Source organism: Oncorhynchus gorbuscha, linkage group LG04, assembly GCF_021184085.1.
Source record: "Oncorhynchus gorbuscha isolate QuinsamMale2020 ecotype Even-year linkage group LG04, OgorEven_v1.0, whole genome shotgun sequence".
In the NCBI taxonomy this organism is placed as follows: Eukaryota; Metazoa; Chordata; class Actinopteri; order Salmoniformes; family Salmonidae; genus Oncorhynchus; species Oncorhynchus gorbuscha.
The window spans coordinates 50811503-50832461 of NC_060176.1; the positions used below are offsets into that span (position 1 = coordinate 50811503).

Here is a 20959-nt window from a genome sequence, read left to right on the forward strand (position 1 = left end):
TTCCTGTTACGTGTCAGAATGATAAGGAGTTATACAAGCGATGAAGTCCCTACGGTAAAACACAACCCATTCTCAACCCCACTGTGATGTGATGAGTGAATACAGAAGGAATCAACCTGGACCCACTAGTGTGACATGAATCAATGGGATGAAGAATGTGGTCAGTAATACAGTGCCCTTTGCGAACCAATAGAAAACATCCCGGGTCTTTGTTGTTGAATCTGTGCTTGAAATTCCCTGCTCGACTTAGGGACCTTGCAGATGATTGTATATGTGGGGTATAGATATGGGGCAGTCATTTAAAAATAACACTATTATTGCACACAGAGTGAGTCCATGCAACTGATTATGTGACTTGTTAAGCACATTTTTTTTACTCCTGAACATATAGGCTTTTGCCATAACAAAAGGGTTGAATACTTATTAACTCGAGACATTTCAGCATTTAGTTTTTAATACATTTTTAAACATTTCTAAAAACATAACTCCACTTTGACATTAGGGGGTATTGTGTAAGTGACACAGCATCTCAGTGTAATCCATTTTAAATTCAGGCTGGAACACATCAAAATGTGGGAAAAAATCCAGGGGTGTGAATACTTTCTGAAGGCACTGTACAGGGTGACTTGATCTCTGCATCAATTTCACCCACTGCTGATCATGGTCTTGGAACACTATGAGATATCCTTCTCTATTGTTAACGCCACTGTTCCTGTACCCTCTCCAATCTCAGGCAGATGTTCATCTTTAGTCATAGTCCTGCTATGGCCTACCAGTCCATTTTGGAATCTTTCTAGGGTTGAATCATTTCATGCATTGATAGAATGAATGCTGCCAAGTCCTGGTCAAGAGACATTACCATCAAACAGGATTCCTTAAGAGGACTCAGACACCATCTAAATACATTTTTTTCTCTCCATATAATAAGAAACCGAGGTATAGACGGATAAACCGACGAGTAAACAGAAAATGGCGTCTAAGGGATAGCTCTCTCATTACAAAAGCACTGCCATTTATATTTTACATTTCAGTCGCTATGACAATAAAGAACAGATTGCAGATAGATTAGGCCAATATTCTGATTACACATTGTGTGGTATAATTTAGCCTGAGGCAATGACGTCTGGTCCAAATCATTGCAATTCAGGGTATAACAAGATACACCTCATTCAGATCTCATCTCCCCACTGTTGTGGATAGACGGGGATCTGACTTAACTCTCTTACTTCAGGGGTCAAACTGGGGTCATTCACACTTGGCCATAGTCGCTAATCTGAGGTCCTTCTTTATGATCTAATGGTTGAGATGAGGATTCGGGGAGAGTCAGCAAGCCATTCGGCCATCTGATACAGCCCTGAAGCCAAGGCATTAGGAAGACAGCATACTCCTTGATCTCTTCCTGACAAAAGGGACAACATAAATAATAGTGATATATCAAATACTGCCCATACTTTTCTCCACACTGTTTTGCAAGCCTTAGAGGGTTCTTCAGCTTGTCCCCTTCTGTAGTGATGGCGGAACACATCTATACAGTTACATACACTGTATTGCTATATGTTTTTTGGACAATATTATATTGATACTTTGACTCCAAGTATTGATTTGTAAAAAAATGTATATATATTTATATTTTTGCTAGGTAGCGTTAGCGAGCGCTAGTCGGCTGTACCTGCATCATATAGCTTTCTCTCCATCTTCTTTTTAAATAGTGAGCCAACATGTTTTCAGCACTTTTATTCTCATGCTCCCTCTGCAGCAGACATGTTTTTTATAATGACATTTTTTTTAAAACTTGACCCCTTTTTCTCCCCAATTTCGTGGTATCCGATTGGTAGTTTCAGTCTTGCCTCATAGCTGCAACTCCCGCACGGACTCGGGAGTGGGGAAGGTCGAGAGCCATGCATCCTCCGAAACACAACCCAACCAAGCCACAATGCTTCTTGACACAATGCCCGCTTAACTCAGAAGCCAGCCACACCAATGTGTCGGAGGAAACACTGTACACCTGATGACCGTGTCAGCATGCATTGTGCCCACAGGAGTCGATAGAGCGCAACGGGACAAGGACATCCCTGCCGGCCAAGCCCTCCCCTAACCCGGATGACGCTGGGCCAATTGTGCGCCGCCCCATGGGTCTCCCGGTCGCAGCCGGCTGCGACAGAGCCTGGACTCAGACCAGGATCTCTAGCGGCACAGCTAGCAACTGCGATGCAGTGCCTTAGACCACTGAGCCACTCGGGAGGCTGCAGCAGACATATATGTCATATGTCTGGAACATCAAATTGCAATAAAATCACAGTATTTAATCGTAATACCAGAATCGTGAGAATCGCAATACATATCGTATCGGCACCTAAGCATTGTGACAATATCGTATGGCGAGGTCCCTAGAATTTCCCAGCCCTACCCACAAGGGAACCCTTATGGTTCTAGGAAGAACCCTTTCCCCCCCACAAATAACCCTTTTGTCTCAAAAAGAGAGAAAGGAGCCTAGGATGTCAGATATCTTCTAAAACCGTAAAACAGTTGAACCATGATCATACTGTCTAATAGCCCCTAGAGGACGTCCAAATACCTCATTCATGTATTGATTTTTGTGTTTTACTGCACAGCATCTGAGGGTGTGATCATCTCAGCACTGGCGCCAGGAAATAACGTGACTCATGGGGGAAAGACATCTACAGTATCACTATGTTGAAATACTCCAGCGTCCCATTCACCAACTGTCTAGAAGCATTTAGCCAGCGACACATGGTTGTGCAAAACCTATATTTATATGCTAGTATCCTCTATATTCTTTTCAGACACACAAGTACCCATAAAAGCTGCACAACAAGATATTTCTCTTTAACTGTGCAGCCTCTAGTCTACAGACTATAGTCCCCTGCTACTCTTGTTATGACCAGGCACTTTTCTAGGCGCTAGTTTGCTCCTGTAGAGCCCAAGAAATTATTACGCTGCACAAACTGTTCTGCAGAAGGAAGCAGCAGTGGACAGAGCATCTGGTGGTGAAACAGGGTTGGCCACACTTTCTAAGAAGTATGATACTAGTGCATTTAGGAACGTTCGTTCCACACACATCACACATGGTTACTAAATAAAGTACTGCTAGACTAAATGATACAGGAATATATATGACCAAATAGACATTCACCCCTCAGTTAAGGCTAGCTTAGAGGCAGACCGTTTGTCAGAGTGGCTCAGTGCTCCCCGTTATCTGTAGCCACTCCCTGTCCTGTCATGGCAGGGGAGTGGGTCAAGTGAATTCACATGTTATCCTCTGTCACAGGTTTTCAACCTTACCTTCCGTATAGAAACCACATGAGCAAAGCCTGGGCATCCGAGTCTATTCTCGTGTAAAAAGTCTAGTTCTATAGGCTATTGCCCAGAAGCCTGGCGGTTGGAGAGATAGATGACATAATTTGTACACAGGTCACATCTAGAATATCTGGGGAAAGGCAGGGTGAACATGTGTGTTTCTATTCCCTGTTGGGTGCTAGAAGGTGTGAGAGAGGAGAGTTGTGATGATGAGGTGATCTGTGGCCAAGCAGGAGGTGGTGAAACAACATGACTGTCTGGGTGATTGGGTTCTCTCAACAGGGTGAGACGAGACTGAATCTTTGACAGAAAAAAAGACAGCCTACTACACTGCCCTGGGATATTTCTTTTCGACCCGAGGAAAGAGTGCCTCCTACCGAGCCCTCCAACACCACTTTCAGCAACATCTGGTCTCCCATCCAGGGACCGACCAGGACCAACCCTGTTTAGCTTCAGAGGCTAGCCAGCAGTGGGATGCAGGGTGGTGTGCCTCTGGTCCCAAAAGTGAAGAGAATATACCGTATTTGAATTTGGACAGGTTAACTGCATGGCAACGAAACTCTACATCGTCCCAAACAAAACACGCTGCATCAGAACTCTCAGACACAACTGTCCCAAAGCACTCACATAGATCGCAGATATGTCAAAACACATCTACAAAACAGGGAAATGTTCAACAAACAGTCAGACACGCACCAACACACAAACCCTAAAGGGAGAGGTACTGGAGCTGAACAGTGCGGCAAAACACACACACACACCCAGTTAAGGATCATGATTCAGCAGCTCTTGTAAACTTGACAATGAAGGGCAAAAAGAGAGAGATAATCAAATAAATTGTAATGGGGAGGAGAACAGGGCAGATGGAGAAGGGGAAGGAAAAGGATGTAAACAACTAGAAAAGGGCAGAGAAAATTAGCATAGTGAGAGGAGAACGAGGGAGAGAAGTTCGGAAAAAGGAGGAGTGAAGAATAAGAGAGTGAGAGATAAAGAAAAAGAGAGGAAACGGAGTTCAGAGAAAGGGTGTATGAGAGGAAGTGAAGAGAGAGGGGGGCATGGTGGTGGTGATTTTTGTGCTGTCAGATCCTGAGGAGCCCCCTAAGAGTAGTAAGAGCGCTCAGCTGCATCATGGTCTCTTTTCCGATTTCACGCTTTGATGCTCTTCACTCTTAGAGGGGTAAACTGTTTCAGCGCCACACAAAACGCTTGCCCTGTTCTATTCATACTGCATATAGGGGAGTACGGCGTGCCTGTCTGAATATAGGGGAGTACGCTGTGCCTGTCTGAATATAGGGGAGTACGGCGTGCCTGTCTGAATATAGGGGAGTACGGCGTGCCTGTCTGAATATAGGGGAGTACGGCGTGCCTGTCTGAATATAGGGGAGTACGGCGTGCCTGTCTGAATATAGGGGAGTACGGCGTGCCTGTCTGAATATAGGGGAGTACGGCGTGCCTGTCTGAATATAGGGGAGTACGGCGTGCCTGTCTGAATATAGGGGAGTACGGCGTGCCTGTCTGAATATAGGGGAGTACGGCGTGCCTGTCTGAATATAGGGGAGTACGGCGTGCCTGTCTGAATATAGGGGAGTACGGCGTGCCTGTCTGAATATAGGGGAGTACGGCGTGCCTGTCTGAATATAGGGGAGTACTGTCATGTTTGTCATTTATTATCATGTCTTGTCCCTGTGCTCCCCATTCTATTCGTTTCCCTCTGCTGGTCTTATTAGGTTCTTTCCCTCTTTCTATCCCTCTCTCTCTCCCTCCCTCTCTCACTCTCTCGCTCTCTCTTCTCTCTATCGTTCCGTTTCTGCTCCCAGCTGTTCCTATTCCCCTAATCATCATTTAGTCTTCCCACACCTGTTCCCGATCCTTTCCCCTGATTAGAGTCCCTATTTCTTCCTTTGTGTTCCGTTCCTGTCCCGTCGGTTCCTTGTTTAGAATTCACCGTGCTGTGATTGTGTATCGCCCTGTCCTGTCGTGTTTTTGCCTTCATCAGATGCTGCGTGTGAGCAGGTGTCTCTGTCAGCTACGGCCTGCGCCTACCCGGGCGACCTGCAGTCTGTGGCCGCTTCTCCTGTTATTCCCCTCTACAGACTAGAGGATTTCTGTTATTCCCTGTTTGGACATTTCCTGTTAAGGATTCAGGATTTGTCGTTTTCTGTTTGGACTTGAATAAACTCTGTTTCTGTTAAGTCGCTTTTGGGTCCTCTTTCACCTGCATGACAGAAGGAACCGACCAAGGAATGGACCCAGCGACTTCAGACGCTCGTTACACTGCCGTCAAGATCCAAGGAGCCATGCTCGGCAGACACGAGCAGGAATTGTCTGCTGCTCGCCATGCCGTGGAGAACCTGGCCGCTCAGGTTTCCGACCTCTCTGGACAGTTCCAGAGTCTACGTCTCGTGCCACCTGTTACTTCCTGGCCTGCCGAGCCTCCAGAACCTAGGGTTAATAACCCACCTTGTTACTCCGGGCAGCCCACTGAGTGCCGCTCCTTTCTCACGCAGTGTGAGATTGTGTTCTCTCCAACCCAACACATACTCTAGAGAGAGAGCTCGGGTTGCTTACGTCATTTCACTCCTTACTGGCCGGGCTCGAGAATGGGGCACAGCTATCTGGGAGGCAAGGGCTGATTGCTCTAACAAGTTCCAGAACTTTAAAGAGGAGATGATTCGGGTTTTTGACCGTTCAGTTTTTGGTAGGGAGGCTTCTAGGGCCCTGGCTTCCTTATGCCAAGGTGAACGGTCCATAACGGATTATTCTATTGAGTTTCGCACTCTTGCTGCCTCTAGTGAGTGGAACGAGCCGGCGCTGCTCGCTCGTTTTCTGGAGGGACTCCACGCAGTGGTTAAGGATGAGATTCTCTCCCGGGAGGTTCCTTCAGATGTGGACTCTTTGATTGCTCTCGCCATCCGCATAGAACGACGGGTAGATCTTCGTCACCGGGCTCGTGGAAGAGAGCTCGCATCAACGGTGTTTCCCTGCTCCGCATCGCAACCATCTCCCTCCTCTGGCTTTGAGACTGAGCCCATGCAGCTGGGAGGGATTCGCATCTCGACTAAGGAGAGGGAACGGAGGATCACCAACCGCCTGTGCCTCTATTGCGGAGTTGCTGGACATTTTGTTAATTCATGTCCAGTAAGAGGCCAGAGCCCATCAGTAAGCGGAGGGCTACTGGTGAGCGCTACTACTCAGGTCTCTTCATCTAGATCTTGTACTACTATGTCGGTCCATCTACGCTGGACCGGTTCGGGTGCTACATGCAGTGCCTTGATTGACTCTGGGGCTGAGGGTTGTTTCATGGACGAAGCATGGGTTCGGAAACATAACATTCCTTTCAGACCGTTAGACAAGCCTACGCCCATGTTTGCCTTAGATGGTAGTCATCTTCCCAGTATCAAATTTGAGTACCGGGTTCTGCCGTTCGGTCTCGCCAATGCGCCAGCTGTTTTTCAGGCATTAGTTAATGATGTTCTGAGAGACATGCTGAACATCTTTGTTTTTGTCTATCTTGACGATATCCTGATTTTTTCTCCGTCACTCGAGATTCATGTTCAGCACGTTCGACGTGTTCTACAGCGCCTTTTAGAGAATTGTCTCTACGTTAAGGCTGAGAAGTGCTCTTTTCATGTCTCCTCCGTTACTTTTCTCGGTTCCGTTATTTCCGCTGAAGGCATTCAGATGGATTCCGCTAAGGTCCAAGCTGTCAGTGATTGGCCCGTTCCAAGGTCACGTGTCGAGTTGCAGCGCTTTTTAGGTTTCGCTAATTTCTATCGGCGTTTCATTCGTAATTTCGGTCAAGTTGCTGCCCCTCTCACAGCTCTTACTTCTGTCAAGACGTGTTTTAAGTGGTCCGGTTCCGCCCAGGAGCTTTTGATCTTCTAAAAGAACGTTTTACGTCCGCTCCTATCCTCGTTACTCCTGACGTCACTAGACAATTCATTGTCGAGGTTGACGCTTCAGAGGTAGGCGTGGGAGCCATTCTATCCCAGCGCTTCCAGTCTGACGATAAGGTTCATCCTTGCGCTTATTTTTCTCATCGCCTGTCGCCATCTGAGCGCAACTATGATGTGGGTAACCGTGAACTGCTCGCCATCCGCTTAGCCCTAGGCGAATGGCGACAGTGGTTGGAGGGGGCGACCGTTCCTTTTGTCGTTTGGACAGACCATAAGAACCTTGAGTACATCCGTTCTGCCAAACGACTTAATGCCCGTCAAGCTCGTTGGGCGTTGTTTTTCGCTCGTTTCGAGTTTGTGATTTCTTACCGTCCGGGTAGCAAGAACACCAAGCCTGATGCCTTATCCCGTCTGTTTAGTTCTTCTGTGGCTTCTACTGATCCCGAGGGATTCTTCCTTATGGGCGTGTTGTCGGGTTAACAGTCTGGGGAATTGAAAGACAGGTTAAGCAAGCACTCACGCACACTGCGTCGCCGCGCGCTTGTCCTAGTAACCTCCTTTTCGTTCCTGTTTCCACTCGTCTGGCTGTTCTTCAGTGGGCTCACTCTGCCAAGTTAGCTGGTCATCCCGGTGTTCGAGGCACTCTTGCGTCTATTCGCCAGCGCTTTTGGTGGCCGACTCAGGAGCGTGACACGCGCCGTTTCGTGGCTGCTTGTTCGGACTGCGCGCAGACTAAGTCGGGTAACTCTCCTCCTGCCGGTCGTCTCAGACCGCTCCCCATTCCTTCTCGACCATGGTCTCACATCGCCTTAGACTTCATTACCGGTCTGCCTTTGTCTGCGGGGAAGACTGTGAGAGCCGCCAATAAACGCAGGATTAAGAGTCCAAGGTATTGTTGCGGCCAGAGAGTGTGGCTTTCCACTCGCAACCTTCCTCTTACGACAGCTTCTCGTAAGTTGACTCCGCGGTTCATTGGTCCGTTCCGTGTCTCCCAGGTCGTCAATCCTGTCGCTGTGCGACTGCTTCTTCCGCGACATCTTCGTCGCGTCCATCCTGTCTTCCATGTCTCCTGTGTTAAGCCCTTTCTTCGCACCCCCGTTCGTCTTCCCTCCCCCCTCCCGTCCTTGTCGAGAGCGCACCTATTTACAAGGTACATAAGATCATGGACATGCGTTCTCGGGGACGGGGTCACCAATACTTAGTGGATTGGGAGGGTTACGGTCCTGAGGAGAGGAGTTGGGTTCCGTCTCGGGACGTGCTGGACCGTTCACTCATCGATGATTTCCTCCGTTGCCGCCAGGATTCCTCCTCGAGTGCGCCAGGAGGCGCTCGGTGAGTGGGGGGTACTGTCATGTTTGTCATTTATTATCATGTCTTGTCCCTGTGCTCCCCATTCTATTCGTTTCCCTCTGCTGGTCTTATTAGGTTCTTTCCCTCTTTCTATCCCTCTCTCTCCCCCTCCCTCTCTCACTCTCTCGCTCTCTCTTCTCTCTATCGTTCCGTTCCTGCTCCCAGCTGTTCCTATTCCCCTAATCATCATTTAGTCTTCCCACACCTGTTCCCGATCCTTTCCCCTGATTAGAGTCCCTATTTCTTCCTTTGTGTTCCGTTCCTGTCCCGTCGGTTCCTTGTTTAGAATTCACCGTGCTGTGATTGTGTATCGCCCTGTCCTGTCGTGTTTTTGCCTTCATCAGATGCTGCGTGTGAGCAGGTGTCTCTGTCAGCTACGGCCTGCGCCTACCCGAAGCGACCTGCAGTCTGTGGCCGCTTCTCCTGTTATTCCCCTCTACAGACTAGAGGATTTCTGTTATTCCCTGTTTGGACATTTCCTGTTAAGGATTCAGGATTTGTCGTTTTCTGTTTGGACTTGAATAAACTCTGTTTCTGTTAAGTCGCTTTTGGGTCCTCTTTCACCTGCATGACAAGTACGGCGTGCCTGTCTGAAGCTAATTCTGTCACTGTAAACAACGGTCTGGTGATTTCCTTTCATTTGTATTTTTTACTGTTTTCAATACTCTCTCTTTACCTATCCTCTCGTCTCTTTTCTCCTCTCCTCTCTTCAGATCTTGTCTGCTTTCTTTCTCACTGTGCTGATCTCTACCCGCTCTTCTTTTTCTGCTTGTGTCCTCCTCTTCTTTCCCATATCTTTCCTCTCCTCTCCTCTCCTCCACTCTCCTTTTCCCCTCCTCTCCTCTCTTCTGTTCAGCTCCTTTACACTGAGCAGCGTGTAATCACATTTGTACCAGATCATGTCAGGCTTGATGGGATTCGTGCCCCCTCTTTTGCCGTAAGAAAACCACCACCTCTGCAGAAAAAAAGATTGGGTCTCTTTGTCACATTTTTGGTTGGTGGGGGTAGCAAAGATTTCAATGAAATCTTTATGAAATTATACTTATCTTGGGCCCAGGGGTGCAAGCACAATGGAATGACTCATTCAGCTAAGTAATGCTTCTAAGCTCCCTTGCATCAAGGGTAATGACCAGATAGGCGTGAAGTATTTTGATACTATGAGTGCTCGATAAGAGAACCCCCCCCCCCACACACGCTCTCCCACCCCACAGCCCTCTACCACACACACTCTCTCTGCGGTAGCAGCGGGTAATCTCTGCAGTGGCACTGCTATCTCACTGCAGTTTAGCCATGCTCAGCTGCCCCTGGCCTGGACCACGCAGATACTCACAGCCTGCCAGCTGGCTACCATATACAGAGAGAGAGAAAGGGGGAGGGAGGGAGAGAGAGAAAGGGGGAGGGAGGGAGAGAGTCAGAGAGAGGGAGGGAGGGAGAGAGTCAGAGAGAGAGAGTCAGAGAGAGAGAGTCAGAGAGAGAGAGTCAGAGAGAGAGAGAGTCAGAGAGAGAGAGAGAGAGAGAGAGAGAGAGAGAGAGAGAGAGAGAGAGAGAGAGAGAGAGAGAGAGAGAGAGAGAGAGAGAGAGAGAGAGAGAGAGAGAGAGAGAGAGAGATGGTAGGAAGGAAGTGGTGGAAGGAGGGAGAGATGTAAAGAGAGAATGAAGGAGACAAAAAAGAGGAGGGAGAACAAAGGAGAAAGAGACTAAGAAAGGAAAGGGAAAGAGAGTTACAGAAAGAGAAAGGGAAGAAAACAGAGGAGGTGAAAAGTGATACAGTGAGGTGCTTTCTCATTCCTCCATCGTTCCCATGCAGCAGTTAGGATTCCTGTGGGATCCTGTTAGGTACAAATTTTATTCTGTAATTTAATCTGATTGATTTCATTTCATTTTTCAGATTGTATTATCCTGTTACACTGGGCTCAGTTTGACCAGCTTGCAATGCAAAGCCTCAGTCTCTGGGATGTTATTCATGTTTCCCTGCGATGGGTCTGCATGGAAACAACTAAGTAAACTCAGGTTGAACTAACTAACCAACAAAGCACTGACATTGGTGTTGTTTGTATACAAAATGCACAGATGTGTAATTAAATATTCCACAGAAAATCATGGTTTCCGGGTGAGACGGCAGGACGCGGGCGGGTTTATTTTCATATTTCTGTAGCTCTAACCCCGCTCTGAAAAAGAAAAATGACAAAACTAAATGAAAAGAGACACATCTGATGATGATCACATTGGACTCCAACAAGGTCAAAGTAACTCCACGATACACACAGACAAACACAATCCCGATCAGCCTGAGTCACCTCATCTGGGGAGGGAGGGGGGGAGGGATGGAGGGAGGGAGGGAGCATGAATAAGGGTAAGCAGAGCATGGAGCAGTGAAAGTAGTAGTGCCATGTCTCACTGTGCAGGGGGTGGAGGGCTGACTGATTCTATGTTTTTACAATATGACATTAACACAGGCAGCCCCCAGACACACATGTCATGTCAGACTCGATAGTGATGGATTACAGACCTGCAGCCATCTGGACTAGTGTGACTCCAAGTGAACACATTGGGAAAACTAGTCCACAGAAACCAACGTACCGTCACACGGTACTCTGTGGACAATCGTAATTTAATCCTGTTGTGATCTTACAGAAGTTTACAGAAACTGCTAAGCACTCATGTTTTAAACACACACACACCCCTAACTGCTTACCTAGCCATCCAGATCTGGAGTTGGAGCCACCCAGAGCACACATGTCCGTCTCGGCGCTGGGTAGAACGAACCCCACCACGAACACCTCCACCCCATCCGACATGAGGGCCAGGCCCAGCACCAGGAACAGCTGCCACTGGAACCTGCCGTGGCCACACTCCTGGATGATCAGCTCATACTGCTGGGCCAGTTCCTCCTCGTCCGCCTGCCTCTCCTGCTCCAGCTCCTTACGGTCCTTCAGGCTGTCTGTGACGGGCTGCCCCAGAGCCACCTGCCCCTCCCTGGCCTGCCTGTCTCCGGCCGCTGGGATTCCCTGGTACTCCCCTTCGTAGATCTCATCTTCGTCATCATGGCCCTCTGTGGCGTCGCTGGCATCACTGGCCTGGTCATTGTCATTGTAGCCTCCGTCCTGCCTGGGAGGGTTACGGTAAAAGTCGTCCCCCTCGTCCACCTCGTCCTCGAAACGGCTGTATTTGCGCTGGGAGTACTCGTCTGTGGTGCTGTCCACGACCTTGTTGACCTTTTTCACAGCGTGCCGCTTGGCCTCCTTGACGATGTCCTTGGCCCCCTTCACTAAGGAAGTCCTGCTTTCGTAGCTGTCGTCCATTTTAGCTCTGATGGACGTTCAGGGGTGGGAGTACAGGGGGGTAGAGAGGTTTGGGAGCAGATCAGAGTGGTGGGTCTGGAGATGCAACAGGGAAAACCCTGAAGTCTGCAGTCACAACAGGAAGTTACCCTCACTGGCTGTGGTGTTCATTGGTCAAGCTGTGGAAGAGAGAAAGAGGTGAATAACTCGGGACGTTTCGACAGCTGCATTCATAACCAGACAAACAGGTGTTGCAGGAAAACAGCTCTGACACCTAACTCTCTTAAACATTCGCTCGCTGTCCTGCCTGCCTGCCCCTTTCCCCTTTAATCATTTCCTTGAGTGATGTAAAGAAAATGGCTTTGGCCGTATTACACAGTTTATATTCATGAAGTATATTACATTTCCAGGAGAGCTCCCCTGTTCTATATTTCATGAGTCTCCTTCAGTCTCAGGTCTTAAACAGAGACAGGAAATGTGCTGAGTCATGATCAAGGTTCTGGTATATAAGGGCAGGTGTGGTGACCCAAGCGGAACCGTAATTTGTAAGTCGCTCTGGATAAGAGCGTCTGCTAAATGACTTAAATGTAATGTAAATGTAGTGTCATCCTTAAATCCATGCACGAGGAGGATCCACGGGAAACACTGAAAGCAAATGGCCTCTGTGTCACCAGCATAATGAAACAAAACACATACACACTGTGTGTTCGAAGGAAATTGATTTGGCAATGTCACTGATTTCATACACATGAACTAGGACACACGCACACACACAATGGGCAGGGGGAAACCCTCCCAGTCAGAGGAGGCCTGGGTTGGCAAGAGTGCACCCTCAGCAGAGTGGAAACAACCGGATGCATCCGGTTTTCAGGGGAAATGGAAAGAGAGACTGTGACGTGACTTCCGCTTTTGGACGTTAACAACGCAACACTCCATCTTAACTCCTCCTCCACATTTACTGGATTGGTTGAATAGTGCAGAAGAGAACCTCCCCTCTCGTCAGGATCAGAAAGAAATAATTGCCGTTCAGGTGTTTCCTTTACGCCTGCTACATTAAGTTGGCAGGCAGGAGTGTGACCCCAACATAACCCTGGAGTGATTCATTGTGAATGATCAAAGTGTAAACCAAGACCTACAGTATATCACAGATTGACTTAATCGCCCTGGCTGAACTCTTTCATACTACAGCTGCATAAAATATACATTGCTGATTGGAGGGAAGAAGGAAGTTAATTGGGCACTGTCAAGCAATTATCCAATGGAAGAAGGCTTTGATTCTGGTAGAGACTGAGAGTGTGTCCTTATTCTGTACAATTATAAGTGCTGAAATGTTATATGTTTGTGTACTTTTAATTAACAAGTGTGGGTGTGTGTATCTCTGCATCCGTTCAGTGTGTCTCTGAGCTGCTCTCTATAGGGCCTAATGAACACTGAAGCTCTGTCAGGAGGCCACAAATCACCTCCCAGGCTCCAGCTCCCATTATACAATTTTACTGGGCAGAATGACACCGCTGATTCAAGGTGACTCTGCTAATCCCCTCTGTCTCATTGGCTGGCTTCTGCAGTTAAGACCAAGTCTCCTTTTATATGTACTGGTCATATTGCCTGTGCTATTCATCATTGTGACTAGTACAGGGTTCTGTGTGTTACTGCTTTGTCGTTCTCGTTATTGGGATCCTTTTTTTTGCAGAGAACCTTAGTTTGATGAACATCGCTGAGCTGTATTACAGAGGACACTCAGGTTAGGTGAAGTTAAATAACCATCTTCAGAGATTTAATATGCAAACCTGTCTCTCTCAACCCCCCTGCTATACTGTGCTACTCTACTATTGGAGCCCATTCTGCAGTTTATCTTGACAGCGAAGCTTGCACTTTTAATGCCTCTGTTATGTGAACTCAGAGTCAGGCGCTGCCAGTGGCTTGTCAAGACTCCTGACAGACTCTCAAGACATTGACGCTTCCTAGTGTTTCATGCAGGCCATGAGTTGGGTGCTCACACATACACAAGCACCTCTAAATGCAAAGTAAGCAAGCACACAAACACTCACACACACAGACGCACACTCTCCCATGCACTCTCTCTCTCTCTCACACACACACACTGATCACACACAGTGGGTGATGTGTGTGTGTGAGTGTGTGTGTGTGTGTCCAGCATCTGTCTGTCAGAGAGTCTGTGGAGCAGAGTCCAAGCCCCCCTGTCAGTGGTGATGAGGATCAGTGAAGACATGTGTGCATACCAAGGCCCTCACAGTCCACCTCGCCTGACCACCACTGACGAAACCGAGACAGCACAGACAGCCAGACCAACAGGGGCAGTCGCACTGCCATCTATCATACCACTCCTACGTCCCTCTCCTCACATCTGATCTGTCTATCACTCCCCTACCGTGTTCCCCTTTTCTATCCATTATACCTCGCACTACTTTCTTCTGTTCATTTACACCCTTCCATTCAACCTCTCCCTCCACCATTCCCTCGTATCCACCTGTCAAACTAACTAACTAGTTATCACTCCAAACCTCTACCTAGTCTCCTTCAAACATATCTAACTGCCCTAACTATATACAGTAGGTAAGGCATTTCACCAAACTAGGCCCTATGTACCTTCCTACCGAGAGTGAAAAATGTGTCAAAATTATTATTTTTTAAATCCATTAATGTGTGTACTGATTGAAAAGGGATGTTTTTACAAAAAAATAAGTCTCTAATTGGTTGTAACGCCCCATCCCCACCCCCACCATTCTCCATCTCCTCCATTCCTACCAAACCCATTTCAGTTCACACTGTGAAGACTCCTGCACCAGGCCTGACAAGGCAATCAACGCCCAGAGATTGCACTAGTTGAGTATATCACTGAGTCAGGAGTTCCTGCACTCCATTCCATCTGAGTCAAGACTCGAAGAGATATAGCTACTAGCTAGCAACATTGGTTTTACATTCAATGTATCGTGTTGGCCATTTGTGTCTTCCGCAGTGTTGCATGCAAATGGGTCTTGGTGCCCCACAGTTAGTTTATAACACAATATGTTGCTTTCTCAATTTGGCCTGAATTCATGACACAGATCACCTGACACAAGGCCATTTGACTTTTACAAGCAGGAGGTTAGAATGAAAAACAAAAGCTTGCAGGAGGAGTTTACAGGTTTCCTGATCCACACCTACTGAAGGCAGTGAACAACTCCTTTATTTCCACGAGATCATAAAATCCTATGGTGGATATAATAGCAATATAGGGGAAGCAATCTATTTAAACAGAAATTATGAATATATTCCATCCTAATCATGTTTGACTTGTGGATGTCCTCCCCTTTGAAAGAGGAGAGGACATCCAGCATCAAAACAGAGAGTGCATGACCTCATCTGCAAGATGGAGCCTGAGCCTGAGATGGCTTCAGTTAGGAGATTTCATCAGAGAGAGAGAGAGAGAGAGAGAGAGAGAAAGAGAGAAGGAGAGAGAGAAAGAAAGAGAGAGAGAGAGAGAGAGAGAGAGAGAGAGAGAGAGAGAGAGAGAGAGAGAGAGAGAGAGAGAGAGAGAGAGAGAGAGAGAGAGAGAGAGAGAGAGAGAGAGAGAGAGAGAGAGAGAGAGAGAGAGAGAGAGAGAGAGAGATGGCAGGAAAGAAAGAGGGAGGGTTGAAGAGGGGGATGAGTGAGAGAGATTATAGGAGAGAAAAGAAAGTGAGAGAGGAATGGAAGAGAGCTAAGGCAAACTAGTTATGTGGGTACACAGATTAGACCTGGAGGAAACCTGCTTCAATAGTGCTCTGTAGTGCAGAGTCAACCTTCACAAGGATATATTGATGATGGCGAATGGTTTGAAGTCAACTTTTGCAAGTTGGCAATACCTTTTTTCTCTGTAAGAACCAGAATTATAAATATTATTGTTGACTTCAATGAATCTCGTGCTGAGTGAAGATAAGACATACAGTTGGAATTCACCCCATGCTTATAATAATAGATAGTTCCCTCACCACTGCAGTGAATGGAAGTAATGATGTTGTGACGTCACGTGATGGTGCTGGTCAAAATGAACGGCACTTATATATGCACTCTACACACACTATGTTGTGACCTACAATAAAGCTGAAGGATCCCATATAGAGCATTCACAGTTCAAGCCAAGGTAGTATACACACATCCGGCAGATTTCACAGATGCAGGAGATAATGGCCAATAGGATATCAGATAACTGCACCCTGTTCATCTTTGGGATTTGTATTACAATATCACCTAGTACCCGTTTACTATTACTATGTCACATAATAGTTAACGTAGTCACAATCTCTTCAGTCAGGGAGGGAGGGAGGATCCAAACAGTGTAATGTGTGTGTTGTCACCTGGTTCCCAGTGGACACACACGGGTTCCTGTTTGATCTGAGCGGTGGACATATGGTCACCCAGCCATGCCAGCCCCTCACTGCAGAGCTAGGAAACACAGAGAGCTCGAACAGAGAAGACGGCGAGCACGCCACTCGCTGCTGGATGCGGCTTTTACACTATAGTCTTTGGCAGTGATTCACCAGCCTGACACTAGTTACGAAAGGGACTTCTTTGTACCCCCACAAGTTACACCAAGAGAGAAAATTGTGAAAATGGAGACACACATGTATGTGTGAAGAGATTAAAGGATTTGTGCAGGACATTTTTGCAGAAAACGATGTGGTTCAAATGTTAACTGGAGATACAATGTGAAGTTCAGAGGTCGCGGCTGAATAACATTACTGTATGATGCCAAGTAATTACATTACCAGGTTCAATCATCCCAGACATACAAATGATGTATCTGTAAATTATTAATTTGCTTAGTGCTTAGACAGGGTTACTTGCATGGCTGACTCACTGGGTCTATTTGGAGGCCTCCACTTTTACTGCATTGTCATTGGACCAGTGTCAATTAACTACCTCTCTCAATGATGTAACTTTGAGTCGAGAGGGGTTGCTAGAGTGTGTGGTCCACCTGGGAGAAAAAGATTTGGGTTTAGATTTGAGTAACAAAACTATAAGATTTGGGATTGATTGGTTAACTGATTGGAGAACTTCCAGGAGCTTTTTCCTGAATCTGAAAGCCACAGTTTACACATGGCTTAATTTAGCTGTCAACACCATTAAAAGTCAAGTGTTTCCCACCAACTGACTACAGACAGACAACACCGCCCATGAAAATCTGTCAAGCTGTTTTGAAGACAAAGTAAAGGGTAGGAAGCATGAGTTTTTACTCACCAAGTAACAACGTGGTATGGTCAAAGACTTATTAACATAGTTCGTAGTCATGGTGTGGTTTCCCATAATTCCATAAATAGTTATGTTTTGGGGTTTTGAAATATTTATGAACTTATTTTTGGATATCTTCGGAACTACCCACAATGAACTATTGTCAATGTCATATGGCGAACCGGTTAGCTACTAGCAACGCATGTAATTACATTCAAAACCAAGTGTTGGCATTAGTGAGCTACTATGTACATCCACGAAGAAGAAACCATATACACTGCATTCGGAAAGTATTCAGACCCCTTGACTTTTCCCATTTTGTTACATTACAGCCTTATTCTAAAATGGATTATATAAAACAAAATCCTCATCAATATATACATAATACCCCATAATGGCAAAGTGAAAACAGGTTTTTCCATTTTTTTGCCAAATTTATAAAACTTTATTTACATAAGTATTCCGACCCTGTGCTATGAGACTCGAAATTGAGCTCAGGTGCATCCTGTTTCCATTGATTATCCTTGAGATGTTTCTACAACTTGATTGGAGTCCATCTGTAGTAAATAAAATGTATTGGACGTGATTTGGAAAGGCACACACCTGTCTTTATAAGGTCCCACAGTTGACAGTGTATGTCAGAGCAAAAACCAAGCCATGAGGTTGAAGGAATTGTCCATAGAGCTCCGAGACATTATTGTGTCAAGGCACAGATCTAGGGAAGGGTACCAAAAAAAAGTCTGCACCATTAAAGGTCTCCAAACTGAGCAAGTGATCAATTTTAGAATAAGTCTGTAATGTAACAAAATGTGGAAAAAGTCAAGGGTCTGAATACTTTCCGAATGCACTGTACATGCATGCAAAAAACTGCATCATCTCTTGTTCTGTGCACTTAGCAGTGGATGAGCTAGCGAGTGAGTGTTGTATTAGTTTTCTTTCATTCGTAGCTAGTACAGTAACACCCACATACTGCAGTAATACCCACAAGGACAGGGTTACGACTCATTTGCTGCCCAAAAATAAGAAGCTAGCTTTGAAGTGGGACTGGTTTGTCCGGTTGAAGCGAGCAGATTGGAGTAAGGGAACCGTGCGCACATCTACTGTGTGCAGTGCTCATTTCACCCCAGATGACTTTGATGGCTTAGTTTAACCAGTGGAAGGCAGGATTCGGAATGAGACTGAATGAAACCAGGTGCTGTGCCATGTGTGAATGTGAACCCTGCAACCTGTTTCCTACCAACCTGCCGGTACACCGCAAGTGTCAGCAGTGATGTACATAAACCGGGTAAATTCAATGTGAATTTACCTCATTAAATCGCATTGGATTAGCTGACTCTCCCTCGGGCCGGTGAAACGGCCTCTCCCTCTGAAGGCCTCTCTCAGACTCTTCTTTGGTAGTTAACACAGCCGTCAATCTGTATTTCTCCGCTCTCTCTACATTATATCTGGTGGTGTATTTGTGTGTGTTTTGTGGGTTCCTACCTGTGCTTGACACGTTGTTCTCTGGCTTACTACTTAGCTATGTTGACCGTGGTGATGGTCAACATTGGTAAGCTTGGGTAGTTATCTGTATAGGCTAGCTGGCAGGCTAAAATAACTAACTTTAGCTGTCTGGCTTGCTGACTAAGATAACTTTAAGTACCGGTAACATTATTTGCTAACTGGTTAGATAGAATTATGTATTTCCAAAACATTGGTTTACTTCAATGTAGCTGCAAGCTAGGCATTGATAGCAACTGGATGACTAATGGAGTGTTAAAGTAACATTTGCAGGCTGGTAGGGCTAATGTTAGCAGGCTAGTAGGGCTAACATTAGCAGGCTAGTTGGCTAGCAACCTTGCAAGCTGATTTGTAACAATAAATTCATCAAGTATTTGCTTGTAAATTGGCTGAAACTTCAATTGAAACCAGTAGTCATGAGTGCAAACGATTTGGTTTAATTTGAAGTTATACTTTTGAAGTTATTTCTGTTGGAGTTTACATTATAGGGAATAGGCTTGCTTTCCAGGTCCTCCATATTACATCACTCCCTAACATGACTTTGGCAATTCTTCGGGAATTCTGATCACTTTTTTATATATAAAAAGTGAGGTGTAACTTTGCATTGGGACTTTTGATATACTAATGCAAATACATTTGTTTCATGTGGTTAGGTGTATGCTCCATACCCTTTAAATGTTGCCAAGCAAGCCTATAGTGCTCCTACAGAGGACTTTGATGCAGATTTCCGGTTCACTGGCCATGCTCCTTGGTAGCCTGCCTATCAATCGTTGCATTTTCTGAGGTGCAGTCCACGGATGAATCAGTACCCAGCACGCTACTGTACCCGCAGCCTCGCGCTCTTTTTGGCGGTAATGCAGAGTGCTATAAAAGCTCCGGGTAACTGGCCATGTGATAGCCTACTAATTCACCGCAGCCGAGAGCTCCTGTCAGACTTGCAGAGATGTGAGACTGTAACAACTATCGACTTCAATTGAAATAAAATTTAATGAAGAACAGATATCATGGGCATCATGACTTTACTTGGTGGGTCTGTAAAGGGGTAGGCACAATGTTACATGACTAAAACCGAACTTGTCTCTTTGACGTTAACCTACATTATAGGCTAGTGTCCCAAATGAAGCCTATATATACTCCAAGTAATGTATCTGGATGGTTCGAAGCACATTTATTGCGCGGACTGCAATACCCAAAGAAAAATCAAGCATAAACACTGAAAAAGCTGGTCAACTTCAGACGTAAACTATGCATGAGATTAAGCAGTAGCTTTGTATTATGAATAAAGTGGGGATCCCTGCCAACATCCTCCACACAGTTGCACTGCAGTCTAGAACTACGCAATGGAACTTTGCATTTAACAATATCAAAAGTGTATTTTGCTACATTAGCCTACTTTGCACTTAGCCTATAGTGAAAATGATTCTGCATTCCCAGAAAGCCTATATGAAACAATACAGGAAACACTGTAGGCTAGGTTTTTTGAAAAATACTAATCTCAGTTTCGTCTCAAGAAATTAAAGCGCTTACCGTTGTTTAAGGAGAGAGGAAAAGTGGATTTCGCTGGTTGTTAAGCCATTGCACCAGGCGAGTTGCTTGTGTCTTGTGAATGTAAATGTGCTGGTGTCCCACTGTAGAACTGAGGTAGTTGCTGTCTGATGGTGTTTTTTTCCGATGATGTTCTCTCCCTGCAGTACTTCAGGAAAGAAACGAGAGAGGGAGAAGTAGGAGGGACGGGGAGAGCTAGGAGAGAGTGCAATCAATAATTGTATTTCATTGAGTGATGCCGGCAATTCCGTGAAATGGAACAATGTAGTTAGAGGGAGCATGACGTGAAACACTGCAACGGACTGTCGTGCTTGACTTGGGCCAGAGCTGTCCGGAGCGCCGTACCGGTGCTTCTATTTTGGGGGGGGATTGCGTACTGGATCTGCATTGTATAGCAATAGGGTGGGGATTCATTTCCTGATCCCACTTTGTTCAAATGTATTTGCCGCTAGTCTGTGAATCAGTGTGTCAGTGTGTGACAGTAGGCTATTTGAGATTGTGCAGATTAAAAATGCGCCAACCTGAATGCGCATGATGCGCTGTTACAAGATGTCAAATGTGGGGTTGTATGGTCATGGAAATTGTTGTATTGATTTTTGTTAATGTAATTCATGAAGACACACCTTTTAGTATTATCAATCACTTACAATTCTGCATATCAGCCATTATCGGACCCTTCAGTGCGTGTATGTGTGTGTTGCGTGTGCCAGTGCGAGTGGGCGGACATTTCAGCAGCAAGTATAAAATAATGACAGACAAACAGACTAACTACATAGCCAATTCAAAACATAACTTGTAGCAGTTATCTCGATATTTAACTATAGCTATAGCTCAGCATTAATGTAGTTGTCGCCTTTC

General features: G+C 46.1%; 1 protein-coding gene across 1 annotated transcript in view; it reads right to left on the bottom strand.

Annotated features, from left to right (window-relative positions):
- The window catches only part of LOC124034226 (synaptic vesicle glycoprotein 2C-like), a 32392-nt gene extending 12005 nt beyond the window's left edge, over positions 1–20387 (bottom strand). The window contains exons 1-2 of the mRNA XM_046347117.1: positions 20084–20387; positions 11260–12024 (exon numbers count right to left, since the gene is read on the bottom strand). Coding sequence (XP_046203073.1) covers positions 11260–11866 — 607 coding nt within the window. The 5' untranslated portion in view covers positions 11867–12024; positions 20084–20387. The remainder of the gene's footprint in view (positions 1–11259; positions 12025–20083) is intronic.
- Positions 20388–20959: the final 572 nt, after the last annotated feature.